At 40.3% G+C, this 18,036-nt stretch overlaps 1 protein-coding gene across 1 annotated transcript in view; it reads right to left on the reverse strand.

Moving 5' to 3' along the window:
* Window positions 1-324: 324 nt before the first annotated feature.
* Window positions 325-18,036, reverse strand: part of slc49a4 (solute carrier family 49 member 4) — a 44,036-nt gene continuing 26,324 nt past the window's right edge. The window contains exons 7-9 of the mRNA XM_008328339.3: window positions 13,626-13,753; window positions 11,061-11,243; window positions 325-2,790 (exon numbers count right to left, since the gene is read on the reverse strand). Coding sequence (XP_008326561.1) covers window positions 2,675-2,790; window positions 11,061-11,243; window positions 13,626-13,753 — 427 coding nt within the window. The 3' untranslated portion in view covers window positions 325-2,674. The remainder of the gene's footprint in view (window positions 2,791-11,060; window positions 11,244-13,625; window positions 13,754-18,036) is intronic.

Here is an 18,036-nt window from a genome sequence, read left to right on the forward strand (position 1 = left end):
GACCCGCCCGGGTGATGTTCATTCTCACTAGAGCTCCACTATGAGCTCATCTCCAGCTGAGTATGGGGGCGGGGGCCGTGGGGGTGTACATGCTCACACTTAATGGAGGCTTTAGTCAGAGTGAGGTCATGGCCACAGGTCATACACACTGGTAGTGATTTGTATCTGAGGCAACACAGGAGCAAGAATATTTCCTGGAATCCAGGAGTCTGTCTTCAGAGACTTGAACTCTTCGCCTGCCTCAGGATATTGTGCGAAATAATTTTCTCCACAGCCAAAGTAACACAGCAGATGATTTCAGGCCGCGAGTGTGTGATGTAATCGGCTCCTTCAGGGCTCAACAACGTCGACAAATTATCACCAGAAGTGTCAACTTGTCAAATGTTTAGTTACAATAAAACATCTATTCAAGGATCGACTGACAATGACTGGAAGTTTCAGGAGTAACAGGAATTAATGTTGGCACCTGAACTGTCTAACAAGGATGTACAGTATGTTCATTCAGTGTTCATATGCCTCCTGCACTGGTCAACAAGAATAACTGTCATGTAATAATGGCGGAACAACGGACTTTTGTCTGTCTGGACTCCTGACCTGTACCGGTCCAAAGACTAGAGGGTGGGGACCCTTATCTATCCAATGAGGGGAAATTAAAAAAAAAAAAGACTAAACTCTGTAAGCTAATGCAATCGTTCTCCCTAATTTATCTGCTGAAGTTAAGGATAATGATGATGATGATGTCACAGATCATTAATGCAGGGATTACACTGACTAAAGTTAGAGTGAAATAACGTCCTCCAAAAACAGCAGAGCAGGATTGGAGGTGTGAAAATGTTCATTTTAATAAGGTACTGTAAATAGTCGACAGTCACATTCTTTTTTTTTTTTTTTTTTTTTTACTTTTCACAGAACAAGGACATTTTTTATAACCCAAAGCCCTGGAAACCTGCAGAACAGAAGAACATGACCTTTAACTACACTGGAAATAAATGGTCACAGTGTGAAAACACAGGGAGACATTGAACGCACCTCACAGGGTAATTAAGGCAGCACGTTGGTGAAGGTAAAAGTTTAACCTTTTCTGTACAGGGAAAGGTGCAAAAACCATCACGTGGAAAAAAAGAGCACCAGGAAAGAGAACAGTCAAAAAATATCACATTTCAAACGCGTTGCTTCTGCAGCCGCTGTGCAAGAAAAACACAGGTTTTTCTGTGAGTGAAAAACAGCTGTTGTTGTTTTTTACCTGGATGTTTTTCCTTTCAACATAAAACTTCTTTTTTGGCTACATTTTATTTTAATCAGTCCTTCTTCATCACATTTGAGCTTTTTGTAAAGGAACGAAATCAAGAGTGTTTGCGTGAAGCCCCCTGCTGGTGCTTAAGAGGGGGAGTAGCTAAGTGGTTAAAATATCTTTGTGATTTCAACTGTGGTTAAAATCCTGACAACACAGTTCTCTTTAATTATACATTATTGACAGAGTTAGTGTTGACACATCTGCAATAAATACAAACAACAAAACAAATATTTAGAAGCGTTAAAAATAAAAAATGAGGAAAAAATGTTGTCCTCATAATAACACAATTATCCTTAAATTAGTTGTCTCAAATGTGATGACATAACAGTTTAAACTACTTTTTTTTTCAGTTTTTTGACTGTCGTCTAAAGTGGACCTACTAGTATATTTGTCTTTAAAAGTACATGACTCTCAATGTCCCTTTAAAGAACAAAAATAATCAAGACTTGGTTAGTCACAGCAGGAAGTTAAAAAAACACACACACAAGTTCCATATGTTTCTCTCCTAAGCAGCACAACCAGGCCTGCTGATTGGCTGACAAAGTTCTACAGTTCTCACTCTTTATGTCGACGATACCATATTAACCTGTGATCCACCAGCGTTGGAAATCAAAAGGAAAAAAAGAAACTAATGATGGAAAAACCCATAAAAATATGTCTTTTGCCCATTTTTGTTTTTGCAGAAATTGGCTACATGCACCAAATGTAGCTAAAGGTTACTTTAGCTTAAAAAAACTGCAAAATTTGCCCACATTAGCTTGAAGCTATAACTTAAAAAAATATGCCCAAACAAATGTGGAGAAAAGAAAAGCTAAATGTTAGCCAAAAAAATCTGTAAAATTATTTAAAAATTAAATCAGCTGAATTATAGTCTTACATAAAAATAATCTTCCCTTTTAAGTTATATTAAAATGCCCCCAAACTTTTATTTAACACAGCTCTTGTGAGCTCTCATCTCTCACTGTAGTAAACCAAGGGGGATGAAGAAGAGTTCATCAAATGCAACATGACACAGTTAGTAAACACCAATAACCACAGTTAACAGTCGATCACGCTGTGCCCTTTGTGCAGAAAAACAAACCGTTAATAAATGTCAGTGTACATAAACGTCCATAGAAAAAACAGTTATCATAATGTTGTACAGTCGTACAGTCGTCGGGTCAACTATATCATAACAGTAAACACTGATGGAGACTCACTTGTCAGTTCTCTGTGGTTGTTCCCGTCATCATTACCAGTGTATGCACTCTGACACCTTTCAAATCTTGAAAAGGTGTCACTCTCCACTTTGGTCACCTTTTCCTCCTTTTTGTGCAAGAATTTATTCAGTCCTGTGTTAATAATTGGTCTCTTCTTTTTCATCCTCCGTCCTCTGTAGTGTCACACGGAGACAAAGACGTCCAAGTAGAGGCGGTCGTAAGACTCCCTGAAGAAGAGGATGAGGACGAGGCTGAAGAGACAGGAACCTGTCAGACACCAGTTCAGCCAAGACAAGTCTGGAAGGAGACGGAGGGAGACAGACGAGAAAGAAATGTTTGTGTTTGATAAGAAGATTCTCTTTCAGCTCCTCGCCAAATCTTTCAGCGTCAGCCAAACAGTTCTGACTCAGAGGACACAGCTTTTGTCAAATTTATGCACACTGCACACTTTGCCGCTACTGCTAGACTATGAAGTAGTCATAGTAGAGTGGTCCTACAACACCTGAAAAAAAGGTTTTTTCATTACGAATAATGTCTATTGACTTGGGTCACGAAGGTTTCTGACTTTTAAAATATGGGTCCACGGAAAAAAAGTTTGGGAAACACTGCGATAAAGGCCTTCAACTCCTTATGGAAAAGTTCACTGGTGGCATAAATTCATCAGAAGTAAAACATAAAGAGTGACGCAGACGCCCATTGGCTACAAACCAACACCCAGTGGATCACAGTCCATTGAATGGAGATTAAATGAGTAACAATTTCTACTCTGTCCTGGACCTTCATAAAGCCAACATTCGACTGGTCCGTGTTCCTCCATGGTGAAACATAATTCGTCCTCAGCCCTGGAACCCTGATGTTATTAAAAAGCATCTCTACAGAATTTATGAGTGTCCCCTATGACTAATGATTAATCAATACAAATTCATATCACACCGTACAGGAAGTAAGAACAGGCTCCTACATTTGAATAATTCAATATCACCGTCAGTGTTCCCCATTACCCCTGCCCTACACTTGAACCTAAACATGGTGCAGAATGAGCTGCTGTCTCTTCTTAAGCTCCATTAACCACACAGAGGAGGCGCTCTGTCTGATCTGCAATAATGTAGAATCTGGGGGGCAGACTGCAGGCTCACAAACGGCTCCGAACCGACGACATCTTCGCACATTAGCACACAAACAACCCATTCAGCGTTTCAGCCTCTGTGAGTCGCCTGCAGTCAAATTTAATCCATGTCTTCTGCACAGGAACACCACGGAGCTGGGTGACGCTTAGATCAATAACACACTGTTGTTTGAATGCAGTAATGAGTGTCGGCTCAGGAACTGTTCATGGTAACAACATGTTAATGTTTTGGCTCTTTTGTCACAAATTATTAGTTGTTAATGAGTTTTTTTAAAAACCAGGAACAGCCAGAAACACAGGCTCTCACTTAAATATATACTCTTGAATAAATACATTTAAATGTATTTTTAGATGGCCAGGTGCTAACTCTTACCTGACTAGGCTAAACCACTGGCTGTGTTTGTCATTGTACATCATAGCTTGCTTGCTTACATCACAATATCGTAGAATTACCATTTTGTTTTTACCACCTCCATATATATTTATTTCTTGACTTACCAACAAATACAGAAATAAACACTAGCCTGTTCAGCTAAGCACTACATCTCATTTCCCGAAATACCACTAGAGGGGGCCTACGTACCCTTCGAGCTACATGCACCACAGTTTTGTTGTTTTGCAAGTATTAACATCCTAGAACCAGATCCATGGACTGTTGCTACTACACTATGGCCAAGTACCAAATGAATGTGGTTCAAAGAAGAAAAATAAACAGAGAAATCAGGTCATATACAGTTTATAGCTCAACCCTAGAGGCCTTGGCTTTTCATAACGCTGCTAATCAACTGTGCTGACCTAAAAAGCAGTAACAGATCAATGCAATCTCCTAACCGATACATTCTATTTGTGGTAATTTATGACTTTTGGCTGAAAGGCACAAACCTTTGTGTGCAGGATGTATCACCTCCTCCACCAGGAGGAAGAATGTGGGGTAATAGGTGGGAAGATAAAAGCAAGGATAAATTGAAGCAAAAAAGATGGGTGAAGAAGGGGCTTAAAAGTGGCAGAGGGTGAGGGATTGGGTGAGGGTGTTTGTAGTGAGGTGCCAGGAACTCTTAAAACACCCTCATTAATCAGAGGCATGTAAGCTGGACAGGTCGAGACCCAGCCCAGGAAATGGGTTAATGGAGTTGTGTTTATCTGACCTCGAGTCGTCTCTGTCTCACTTTGTCTTATTTCTCCACATGAACGTCCCGGACAAAGACCTGCCAATTCAGGGGTGGAGACTCACCGTGTGTGTGTGTGTGTGTGTGTTATTAGAATGCTAATGTGTTGCTGGGTAATTCAATCTGGTGAGATGGTAAAAATGGAAGTCAGAGCTCAATCACTACCTTTCTGATCTCTAAGGACGTGTCAGCAGAGGTTTGGAGGATATACAGCTAAAGTTCATCTTAGAGGAAAACAGACAGGATGTGCACCGCGGCAGAAGAGACAAATAAGGAAGAAAAAGATCAGAGAAAATAAGATAAAAGAGGAAAGTGAAGTCACTTTGTTGTGTTTGTGAAGTTCCTCAGGTCACTCTCCTGCTTTAAGGCGAAACATTTGATTTCATTGCCAACGATTTTGAAGAAAAAGATACAGACACCTTCAGCTTCTGGGTCAGTTTCAAATGAATTAAACTTTGATATGATGAAAATGTAACCTTGGGAGCAGGAGGGAGTGCAGTTTCAAACTTTGAGAGTGGGCTAATGCAGCATCTTTTAAAAAGTAGAACCATTCTTCTTTCTTGTGAAGGCCTGTTTTATCGACTTGATGATTAAGATTTTGAGCTTGTTATTAACAAGTACTTAACGATTTCTCAAATAGTCACTGCCAGAGGTGTTCAGAAGGACCTGGCAATGATTTTAACTGACACTGAGCAAAATCAGTGAGAAGACTGGCCAGGTTGTCACCAACTATCAAACACATTGATAGTGTGTTAAACCAATTCCCTTCGCAAGGAAAATCATTTTTTAAAATGAAAGATCTAGCCAAGTTTATGTGTCACTGTAGTGCAGGCACAAAGGCATTAATGATGGAACTAAGAAGAACAGTACTCTATTAATCCCTGAAGGGAAATTCACTCATTACAACAGCAGCAGCAGACAGAAAACAAAACCCACACAAAATTAGTCAGGACAATTTAGACAAACTTAGCTCCATATAAAGCATGATCAGTGGGGTTTTATGACGACCCCGAACCTAATGTCAAATCTGACCGTGGCCAAGACTTAAAAAATGGGAAGATCATGCAACTCCACATGTAAAGGGGTGAGAGAGTGTCAACCATTTACTCTTATTGCTGTGTAACATATCTTACGACAAGTCTTTTCTGCAGGCCAACAGATGGCATCAGCTTTAACTACCTATGGTGTAAGCGACATGTATAATTAATAACAAGCATCGCTGACCTTGGTCATTCTTTTGCCCCGAGCTGTTGTGCAGACAAGACTTCTCCATGGTCCAAGACTTTAACAATGGTACAGTCTGCCACTGCATCACTAAAACTAAAATAGTCCAACTGTTTTTGCAGTTTATTAGACAGTGCACAGGGGAAGCTAATGTTTGAGTAAAGTTATGATTCCATAGGGGTTTAGAAAATGTCCAATCCTGAAGGTTATCATCTTGTCTTATATCTACAACCAGCGCTCATTGTAATTAGTCCAGAGCCTAAAACAAACTAAAAATCACACAACATTAATGCATCACAGAGGTTCTCAAACATTGGGTGTGAAAGTTGTGGGAGTCACACAAGAGCCCAGATCCCAGCTGTCATCAGGTGAGGGTGAAGTATGACAGGGCCACATACAGAGACAACTAGGGACCAGGGAATTGAAACAGCAAACCAGTGATCTTCTCAGTAAGGCAAAAGCCCTTACAGCTACTTCTACGGTGATAGATATTTTTTTAATCTTTTTTCTTTAATTTTTTTCTGTTCACTCTAAACCATTTCCCATGAGCCTGACAGTAGAGCCATACTAACCAACCTCAGGTCAGAATCCTGAATTTTAATTATCACTCCTGTCAAAAGCAGAGACATTATATAATGCAATAAAAAGAATTGGTATGCAATTATAAACCTTAACTGAAAATAGACCTTTCAAACTTTAGTTTAATGGAACATTTTGATTTTCAAAGAAGAAAAGAACAAGAGAGTGGGAGCAAAGACCACAAATCAGAACTTAAGACAATTTTCACATTCGTATTGTTAATGTCATTCAGCCTCTGAAAACTCCTTTCTTATGTTAATGGTCACTTTCCAGCCACCTTAAATCCTGTGGAGCTTTCACATCTACAACAAATGTTCACAGCCCAGACAGGAATTGATGCCAGACAGAGGCGTTGACGTCAGGGGAAGTCGAGCGTCTTGGTCTGAAGTCTTTTACTGCAGCCTATCATTACATCAGCCAGATGTGACACTTCAGCTGCTGCTCTGAACTTTAGTCAAAAAATAACAGAGTCCATCAAAGTGACTTCATTATTTTCACAGCTTTTTGCTGAACGTCACAGTCGGAACAGACAGAAGACCAATGAGTGATTAACCTAGGTCACCTCACCTAGATTTCCTGCACGACTCTGGGTCACACCGGGTGTTGTGTGACGACCATGTGACCACGTCCTTCATTATGGTCTTCATAATAAAGGATTTCCTGTATATACTGAATAGAGGAAATGGACACTGCTGTTCATATGCAATGGTGAAGCACTAAAAAACAGACGCCCTCTGCTGGTTGCTTGTATATATTTTGTATATTTTTAACACAAGTTTATTGCTTGCAGCTTTACGTAGTCATCCAGTTTTTCAGAGTGACTGAGCATTCTCAAGTCTCAAGTCTGCAATGTTTGCATCTAAGAATCCAACTTTGAACAAAAATGAGGGGATTCTTGGAGTTGTGCAACATTCATGTGGCTAAAACAACTCTTGGCTGAAAGAAAAGTGAATACACTTCCCATCATTTATCTTCTTTTTCCACTGAACCTCTGGAGCATTTTCTTGACTGATTCATTCTATGGCACCTACACCTTTGAGCTAAATGACACAAACACATCTTAGATGAAATTTAAAGGAGTGACAAGCACAGAAATGTAGCCCACCGGTGCCACCGAGGTCTGAGTCACACAGCCAGTTAGAACCCACTGAAGCAAAACCAGACTCATGTGGATAATAAAATGGACAAAGAGCAAAAATACAACCATCATACTGCACATGAAATTAATGACAATAACTCAGTGCATGCGCTAGAAAACAGTCTGCAGTCATTTGCATCAGAAATCCTCAAACTACAAGATGGGAAAAGATTGATGTCTCCTGATGCATCGTCACTTTTCAATATGAGGAGTTGAAAGGATTTTGTGAGAAAAGACGCCTGTGTATTTATTAGCTCATAAGTCTGAGTATTATTTCCCCCATCCACTATAGGGAGAGGATATTACCGTAATGAAATGGCCCACCAGAATACATCCAAGGAGAATTCTACATAATAATCTAATTAATCTTTATGAGAACAATCTCTCCAGGAGAAGAGAATACAGCACATCTCCAACAGGACCCAAAAATGTGGACTTCTTTGATATCATTTAACAATAACAGCAATATTAAATATGTCAGAGTCTTCCCAAGTGTGGTGCTTACACCCCCCGGGGGTGAGGGAGATATAACAATATGATGGTGGTTTGCAGTGCATTTCTTTCTTTTTAATGGGCTTTTTCCACCCAATAAAGACGTGTAAATAAACACATTTGAAACATTTTAAATCCAAAGCTGACATTTTAAATAATAAATAAATGCAGGCCTTAACACACACGTGTGTGTGTGTGTGTTATGTGTGTAAGGGCATAGTAAAACTGCTGCCTTTATAAAAAATCTTTTTTGCATGCATTTTTTTTTGACATCCACCTGTTAAGACCTGTTATAGAAGGGGGTGTTCAACCAATAAAGTTTTGGAACCACTGGATTAGAATAATCAAAAAATCTTGACTACTTGAACAATTGTATCAGTGAAACATGAGCAGTAGTTTTCTCTCAGACTTTGCATGCAAAGACCAGTTACAAAAAAACCTTAAACCTTATCTGGACTGTCCATCCTGTAGCAGGTAAACTCTCTTACAGGCCAGCAAATCTGCGTATTTGAGTGGAAAATAAATTCTAATTTTGGAATATAAAATAAAATAAATGTGCATTCCATTCACTCAAGTGAGTCAAGGAGACTTGGGCTTTTCTTTTTCTTTTTGATATTCGGTCGATTAATCAAAGCAAAGAAGGTTCACGTTCTTAAACTCAGTGTCATTTCAAACCCAAATGTCATCCATCTCTGCTCAAGCAACGCTGAAACCCTGTCAGCGCTGACTTTGAACAAAAGCCTGTGAGAGATCAAATGTGACAAAAAGACTAATGGAAACTTGAACAAAAAGGCAAATCACACTGGCAGTGGGAGTCTACAGCCACTTTTTCAATGGGTTTACCTGCACGAAGCCAACCTGTATAAAGACAGTTTGTGTATCGGATGACTGGTGGGTGGGAAGTGCAGAGAGGAGGAGAAAAAAAAGCCTCAATCATCACAGCTTGATCCTCTTTTAAGCTGTCGCACAGAAGTTGTCAGGATCCATCTCGGCACATCAAACAACCTTCAGCTCACCTCACCCCACGACACACACACTCACAGAAAGAGAGAAGAACACACACACAGCCATACACAAAACATGCAACACATTGAGATGCATCCAGACACCTTCAACCACACCAAACAGGCTATCATTCAACAGCGCAGAGAGAAGTGTCGAGCACAGGATACAGCATGTATTTTTTATGAGTTCTACTCTTTTGATTGTATGTGTATGTGTGTGTGTGTGTGTGTGTGTGTGTGTGTGTGTGTGTGTGTGTCTGTTTGGCCCGATGCCTGAAGCTCCATCCATTCACACTTTATTGCAGTCTGATCCATCATTTATCATCATGCAAACATATAAGCAGGTAAGATGAGACAGAAAATGTATTACCTGTCACCTGGATTCCAAATTTTGAACTCTCTCATTTCTCCCTGTTATTCCTCAAATCCTTCTGAGTTACATTCTCACTGTTTGATATTAGGAGCGCAGACAGTGCTGATTTTAACAGAGAAGAGCTAAATGTCAAAATTATTTTTATAATCGGGGCAAGAGGGACAATCAGCGTCTGACTGTCCCTCTTTGTACTCTAAATTCAGGCAGATTGTAGACACTTTTAAGGTCAGAGTCAAAGCTTCTCCCACTCTCTGCTGCAGTCAAAGTGATTAACAACTCTGGGACTTGATGAACTCATATTCAGTTTCTAGATAAAACAAAACATTTGAGACTGTTGTCATTTTGATGTCAGTAAAACATTGACTGTTTAGGCATTGTGAAGGTTTTAACTTCAGGATTTTTTCAGTGCATTAAAGAAACACAGCATCGGTCTGATGGTGCAAACAGCTTTCCAGGCAGACTGTCTGCGTCCGCTCATGGATGCATGGCTTTACAGTACTGTAAAATCCAGGCAGCGTTTAAACTGGATGTTCCAATTATTTTTTTATAGCATCGATAACGATTAAACCACAACACAGCGTATACACAAGTCAAGCACTTAAGACTCAGACTTGCTCACTTTAAAAGACACGCTGGTTTTTTATGGCTGTCTTTCTTGTTTGTTGCCTCCCCAAGACCTGCAGGGCTTCACATCTGTTCAGGTCAGGAATTATATTCACCCCCACAGGTGCTGAGTTCACACGAAGAAGGAAGGACGAGGATACAGATGTGAAGCAGCAGCTGCCTGCAGCCTGGCGGCATTTGGAAGGATTTGTCGGAAAAATGGGAGGACAGGGATGTTTATGAATATTTACAAGAGTGTAGAAATGTGCTTTTTATTTACATGAACAAATGAGGTAGAAAGTGTGTTTTTCTGGTTAATACGTGCCACGATGAAGCCAAATTTACATGATGGGAAGGAACAGGTGAGTAAAGATCACAGTGACGCTGATTTTAATACCAGCAACGATGAAGGTGAAATAACTGAGTTTGATTCACTTCAAATTCACTTCCCTTCATGAAACCTATGGAAGCTGCTGACGTTCTTTTCTCTGCCATCTGACACTGAATCATTTTATCAAACTCCCCCAGGAAGCCAACTCAGACGCTAAATTACCACAGGGAGGTTTTCTTTGTGCTGAATGTGTAAATGGAATTGCAACCTAATTTTCCCACTGTATGCCTTTTATCAGCAGCTTCTGCTGGACTTCAAATGGATTTTTGAAAACAAAGGGGCCTGTGGTTCTTACAGGATGAGGGGAAAGAAAATCTACAGAAGCACAAAGGGCCTCTGAATAGAAGAAGTTGTTTTTTTATTGACAGATGTAAGAAATAGAAAATGTGTTGCATGAAATCCATGCAAATAAATAGAGAGAAATCGGGGGGAAAGTAAAAAAATGAAATGACACACTGATTCCTGACTTACCTGTACAGTAAAATGTGAGAAAGAACAGGAGCAGACCAGTGACCAGGTTCCCCAGGAATGTCACTACTCCACAAGTGAAGCCTTCAGGGACAGGATAGACCGTCTCAATGAAGAGTTCAAAGAATATTGGCACGCTGCTGTTGATGAAGATGCCCATCAGGATGCAGGAGGTATACAGGATGGCTGTCAATGGGCAAAAACACAGTCGGACACATTACAGTTTATTACAGGGAAATAATAAGTGGCATCTGGCTATGTAATGACAGAGTCTGTTGTTTAAAAAAGATGACTGAGTAGTTGTTTAAAAAAGATGGTACCCAAGAACAACAACCGTGCTAGTTTGTTAATATAAACACTTACTGTACATTTTTACCCTGGAGGTGGTAATGTTCTGGAAACAAACACAATCAAGATACAGTAGTTCTGTTGGAAAGTGGCTGCTCTGCAAAAAGAAACATGCCACATTTTGATTAAGTTGTTTTGACTTGGCCTCCACAGTCCACAAATTACCTCGGTTGTTGTTTTTTGGTCCCAAGTTGTTAATGCTACACTGTCACATCATGATGATCAGTTTCTAACTATAAATAATGAGATAGCAGAGTTTGAGACCCTTGACCTAAACATTCTTGCGTGGTCCCTCGCGCTTGTTACCCTAACCCTAACCTTTTTGGAATAACAAAAAAACATATTTTGTGGTCTGCCTTCACCCTGTCCAAACTTCTTTGGAGTGGGCATAAAAAATCTATATCTACTATATTCAGTATGTTTTCACTTTCATCCTCACTGTCTATTTGCAGTCCTTTAGACGGGAACCAAGATCAAATCTGTAAACATGTACTGGAGTAGAAGCAGAGAGGACCCCGGCTATTAACGCTTTGAGCCTGACTGTGGAGTCCATCTCTCTTATTACAGCAGATTGGTCCAAACGAGTTTCCCATTAGCGTGGCTGTTCCTTTAATCTCAGTGCCTCTGAGGGCCACTGCATACCCAGCTGCCTTGCTCTCTTTGATGAGGAGCCCAAGTGGGACGTGTGTGGCCATCATTCTCCACGGCTTGTCTTGTTTTGGCCCTAATGAAGCAGTGATATGAAACCTTTAAGAGCACTTCAACCACTGCACGTTTCCCCTGATGTTATTAAACTGGACCATCTACAACCAGTGCACAGATGAGGAAAGGATAAGCCGACAGCAGAGGGATGTGGGATTCACCTCTTTCCACGAAATATGTGACATTTATCAAATTATGCATTAGGTTGAATTTCAGTTTCACACCTAACATTCAGGATGGATCTTACATCTCCATCTTGTGGCCTATGAATAATAGGTCATCACTATTGTAACCCTTACCATACTTGAAATCACCACAAGGTTCTACTATGACTCTCAATGTTCCTGCACCACACTCACATACTTCTCTGCCACATTAAATTCAACATTACTAATAATGTTGACAGTCCACCTATTCGTAGATCGCATCCCACTTTTCTATTTGTTTTGTGGTGAATTGTGTGTACCATGAAATTTGAACAGCTCAATTATTGGGTTTTGACAGAAACAAAAACTACCATTTGTCAAGTTGCAGAGTACTTGGTGTCCTGTTGCTACACTGAGTAGACAGTATGAGTGCAAACAAGCATCTGCATCTTGAATTCAGACCCCACCACTCCCCTGGATGCTTCTCCTGACATGAGCTGGCTCTGGGGGAATTAAAAACTGCCAAACGATGGAGAGTGAGCCGAGCCACTCTACCACCTGATCCACTGTCTTTGCTGCACAAAATAAACTTCAAGTCTTCAAGAGCATCGGGTAACGAGATGCGGGACCATATTTGTTGAAAGTGTTTTGAAAAATAACAATATATTTAGTAATTCACAGAAATGTGTCACTACATTGCTATAAAGAAAAAAAATACATTGATATTTTGGTGGTGTTCATAAAAATACAGATTAGGACGATCAGATAAACACACACACACACACACAGATAATTCCAATTTAGAATGTTCGCATTATCACATGAACCTTTTGGAAAATACACCAGGTTAAATAGGAGGTTGCAGCTGGGCTCCTGCAGACTGCCAGTGATTGGAGCAGTGGATGAGCATGGAAAATGATGATGGATGATTATAGCTCAACTCAGTGGCTTTGAACTAAACGCTGGTATGACTAGTGGTTTGGATTATAGAAAGGCAGCTAAGTCCACTGATGTCTCAGGCACATTTATCACTGACATCTACTAATGGATTGGTTTGACTGTAGATTATACTAATATTGCACCAGAACAGGCACTGGACAGGACCTTTACAGATAATTTGAAGATTGACCTTCAGTGGCAGGATGTACTGATTAATGATTACATTAACTTTATCATTTAAGAATCATTTAAGAATTTGTTTATACACTAAAATATATATTACTGATGATAGTTTCTTTTTTTATGTTGCTACTGAGTGGCTACATTGAACTACTTGATCAGAAACACATTGAAAACTGAGGTTAAGAATACATGGCAATTGCAGGGAATAATTACAAATTCAAATTATGAAATGATCCCGATCTGCACCCACCTGCAGTGGAGGGTAGGTGAGTGTATCTGTTCAGACAGGTGAGTGTGAACCACGTCGAGGACAGAGAGGCTCCTGCCAGCATCAGCACCAGAATCAGCTTCAACATTCCCCGAATAGAGTCGGCAAACCTAAGGTTGTAACAGAAGAAAAAATATGCAAAAGTTGGACATCAATTTTAAATGCACAGCACATAGTCCTTTGGCTTAAGATGCTGATCTAAAAGAAAAAAACACTCAGACAGAACAAAGACGGAATTCTTGAAGAGAGTGAAGATGACTGCTTTAGAAATGAGATGACTGGTTCACAAACACTGAGCAGCCATGTAATTTCTCAGTGCTCGATGTCTTTTGTGACTTGTGTCACCATCTATTATGGGAGACATGTGTTGTTTCGTAGAAAGGCTGGATCATTTCCTTCTCCCACTTATTTCTGAGCGTGTCGATTGTTCTTGTCATTACACAAGCAGACACCATTTCCAAGAGTTGATTCAATTTGTCTCAGTAGCTAAACAGACAGACCCGAGATTTGCAGTGTGTTTATGTTGAGGAAGACAAGCGATTGCACCACTCTCAAAAATCGTGTGGGTGCTGTGGCTTCTCCCTGTAGCCTTTGCAAAAACCCTAATAGTTCATTAACTTCTTTCTGCTCCTCTAGGCATGCATACATGCGCTTGCAACAAGATTAGATGGAGCAACGACAGCCCGTAGCAAAGACACACTAATTACATTTGTTTTGTTGCTCACAGACACCAGGCTTTAGAGTTGAGGGGTGATCTTGACAACAAGCTTAAAGTGAGAATAAAAACAAGTGGAGAAAACATCTGATTCGTTCAGCTAGGTGGTGATAATCTGAAAGGACGCTGCTGGCCAGGTTGGTGGAGAGAGAACATACTGTGAGCCTTATACGTAGGAATGTGTCAGGGCAGGAGTGATTTAACCGATATCAACAACTAAACTTAGAGTATCTGCTGATACCCATATCAATTGAATACTGCTGACTGCCGTTGCTAAGGCAACAATGCCCCTGTTTACAGCACATCACTCTATGTTAAGTTGAGCATTTGGTCTTAGCTATTAGATCGGATGTGCTAAAGTTTTGTTTTTTTGTTTGTTTTAGCCTGTTATTTTGGCCAATATCAGACAGATCGAGCCATCTGTAATTAAAACCCAGACGGCCGTGATGTAACACCTCTTAGCTCAGGGGGGCGGGGGGGGGGCATTCTGTTCCCAACTAGCAGATTAAAACCTATTCTGTGTATTTGATTCAAAACGTTTCTTGACCTGTTCAAAGCAAGCCTAAGGAACAATTTACTGTAAAATGCAGCTTTGCATTTGTGAATGAAAAGAAGAACTAAAAAGAAGAATGAAGAATATAAAACAGGAACAATGAAGAAGAAGAATCACTTTCTTTTTCTCCACTGTGGTGGTTGTTTGAGTCATTTGGTTGCGTTTTTACACCGGTGCCCTTCCTGATACAACCCAACCTGGTGGGCTAGGTGCTATCAAATGGCTGGTGGGAAACCTAGCCCTGCAGCACTTTAGTCTCTGCTGTATATATAGTCCATTGTGAGACTGTTTATTAGCTGCTTCTTTGGACTTTGTCAAGATTCCCCAGAGATCTTGAGTCTTGGTTCCTGCCTCACCAAAATTTTATTGTTGAGGCAGGCCCTGATTGTTCTTGTTTGTACTCAACCTCTGGTGGTATCTAAGTCACTGAGACAAGACCAGACAAGATTTAATAATGTTTTTTCTTGTCACAGTTACTCATGCTGCCCAACACACGTGCAGCCTGATAGACAGCATCTCATTTCCTTGTACGACAAAAGAAAGTGAGCAGAAACGAGAGAAAGGGGAGAAAGAAAGAGAGAGCAAACACCAATAAATTGGCTGAGAAGTGCAGCCTCACTAATCCAGGTATCATTTAATGTAATTCAGAAGCCTGTTACACTACTCAGTGAGTAAAGAGGGTCATATCCTCTCAGGAGGCAAAGTCAGAATTAAAAGCCCATTTTTTACGCTCTTCTAACAGGATTTATGGGCCATAAAGATGGGCTCATTTAGGCGACGCAGAATCAGATTCTATTTTCCGATCTCACTGAGCCTGCGGAAATGATGGAATATCATCAGTCAGATATTCTCATTAGGGTCTGTCCCTTTTCAGTGAGGGACATGTCTTAAGTACCAAAATAGATGTTGACAGTGTATTATGATGACCAGTAAGCAATCACTGACTGTTCTCTGTTTGCAGGCAGCGTCTGATTCTCATCTGTTTCCTCCATCTCATTTCATTAACCTTAACTAACAAGTGTCTGCCTCAGACAAGACGATATGACAGGTCTGTTTTCTGTCACTTCCCCCTCACATGCTCTGTTCTGAGCATGTAGGTAAAAGTAAAGTAACAAAAACAATTGACTTAACCCTCCTCTAATATTCAGTGGAAAAACAAACTTTTTGTTTAATAGTAGTTTTCATGACAGGTGCCACGGTATCTGCCTTCACAAACAGAATCTGTTGTATTAAGCTTGTGTCTGCTGCTCTGCCCACCAGCAGTACACAGGCAGTAAAATGTTTGCAGGCAGCCAGTGGTTTTTTGGCAAAGGCCAAGTGCTGATGGCTTCGGAAATGCAGCATTTGCAGGGGGAATAGGCAGTAAAAATGTGAGACTGCAACACAAAGATCATTTAAAACTGGGCTATTTTCCCCACCCAGTGGCAGCGCTGTGCTCCGCATTGGCACAGCCCTGCCTTAGGGGAAGAAGAACAACAGATAGCAGCAAATAATAAGTCACATTCCAACATTCGCATCTGAAAGGGCTGCAAGTGGGTGCGACAGGGGACAAAGATTGCTTTCTGCTCATTTCATTACCACGGGCTTTCCTGGGGAATGTTTCTAATGATGCCATGTAAGAGCTGAAGGAGAAGGGAAGGAGTCAAGTGAGGCCGCATTTCGCTGTTATAGGAATAAAACAGAAATACAGGGCTATTTTTAAAGGATTTTTTGTAAATACTGCTTCCTAATGTCCCCCCTAATAGAAGGGCTGTACTCACATCATGTCAAAGGCATAGATCCTAAGGATGTAGTTTGGTTACAAGACAGAAACCCAGGAAATAGACTAAAAGTCACCTTACTTGTGTGTATGAGAAGAATATTTAACAGAGGTAATGTGATCAGCTATAGCCTTCATTTGAATTTATCAAAACTTGAAACTGTTTTACCTGTCTCATGAGTCAATATGTGCAATTCATATTTATCAAACAATTCACACAGACATAGAGAGAAACAGAGAGTAATGCAGGAAAGATCCAACCATTGTACTTCTCCAGATGTGTTAGTAAAAGTACTTCATGTATTCCACTTTGTTTGTGAGCGTAGAACAAGCAATTGATGATGTTTGAGTATAAAGTACTGACAGGAGCAGTTGGTAACTTTGGTCTCAAATTTATCTCAAAATAGCTATGTTCATTTTGGAAATGGCATGGCGCTGCTGTGAAGCTCTGTGGATGGAGCTTAGATGACAATCTTTTATCTCCTTTGACTTCTGGCGATCATCATCACACATTTTTAGGATCAATGAAGCTGGCCACAGAGTCTGGAACTTGGAACTTTTACTCTCTTTCAGTTGACATTGCAATCTCTTCAAAGTAAAGTCATCAATAGCTGTGTGGCAACAGTGTGGACGAAACCATTTGGCTAAAGTTTTCTAATGTCTAGTGATAGAAGCACAATTTAATCAAGACACTGACAACATGTCATCTTTGAATTACAATACAACATTAAATGAGGGATTGTTATTCTCACTGCCTTATGCACTTACCGACTCATGATCCCTTCCATTTATCCCTCAAACCATTTTTAATATTCATCTTTGGTCAGAGCCGAAAATGACTACGCTTTTTGGAGCTTAATTTCATTAAACTTTCAAATGTGGAATCAAAGAGAGACTAATCAATTTCTCTATGGACTCAGAGTCTATGGAAATCAACACCAATAATTCAACAACTCTGTTTACTCTTACAATCACGCTTTGCTGCAAACAGCTTCATTGATTAAACAGAGGAGTTATGGGCTCCTTTTCCTGATTACAACTTAAAGAAAACAGTGGACCTGAGTGGAAGTGCTGAGTGGAGTTCGGCTGAAGATAAATATACATACAGGTCCAACAGATGTGAGACCTTTCCTCCCATTCAAATAAATGGAAAAGGTGCTCTCCAACGTTTGGACTTTACTTCTTACCTGTCAGAGAATCACTGACTCCTTCCCTTCTGCACATATTGTGGGTTTATATCTATCAAGAATACAAATTTAATGTGATCTGCTGCCCTGCCTCTGTTACATTGTTAGTGTGATCTGATTATGTATTAAAAGCATTCGTTTCAGACTTTGGCCGTGTCCCACATGGACAGATGGAGGTG

The sequence above is a fragment of the Cynoglossus semilaevis genome, chromosome 16, assembly GCF_000523025.1.
Source record: "Cynoglossus semilaevis isolate Cse_v1.0 chromosome 16, Cse_v1.0, whole genome shotgun sequence".
Lineage (NCBI taxonomy): Eukaryota > Metazoa > Chordata > Actinopteri > Pleuronectiformes > Cynoglossidae > Cynoglossus > Cynoglossus semilaevis.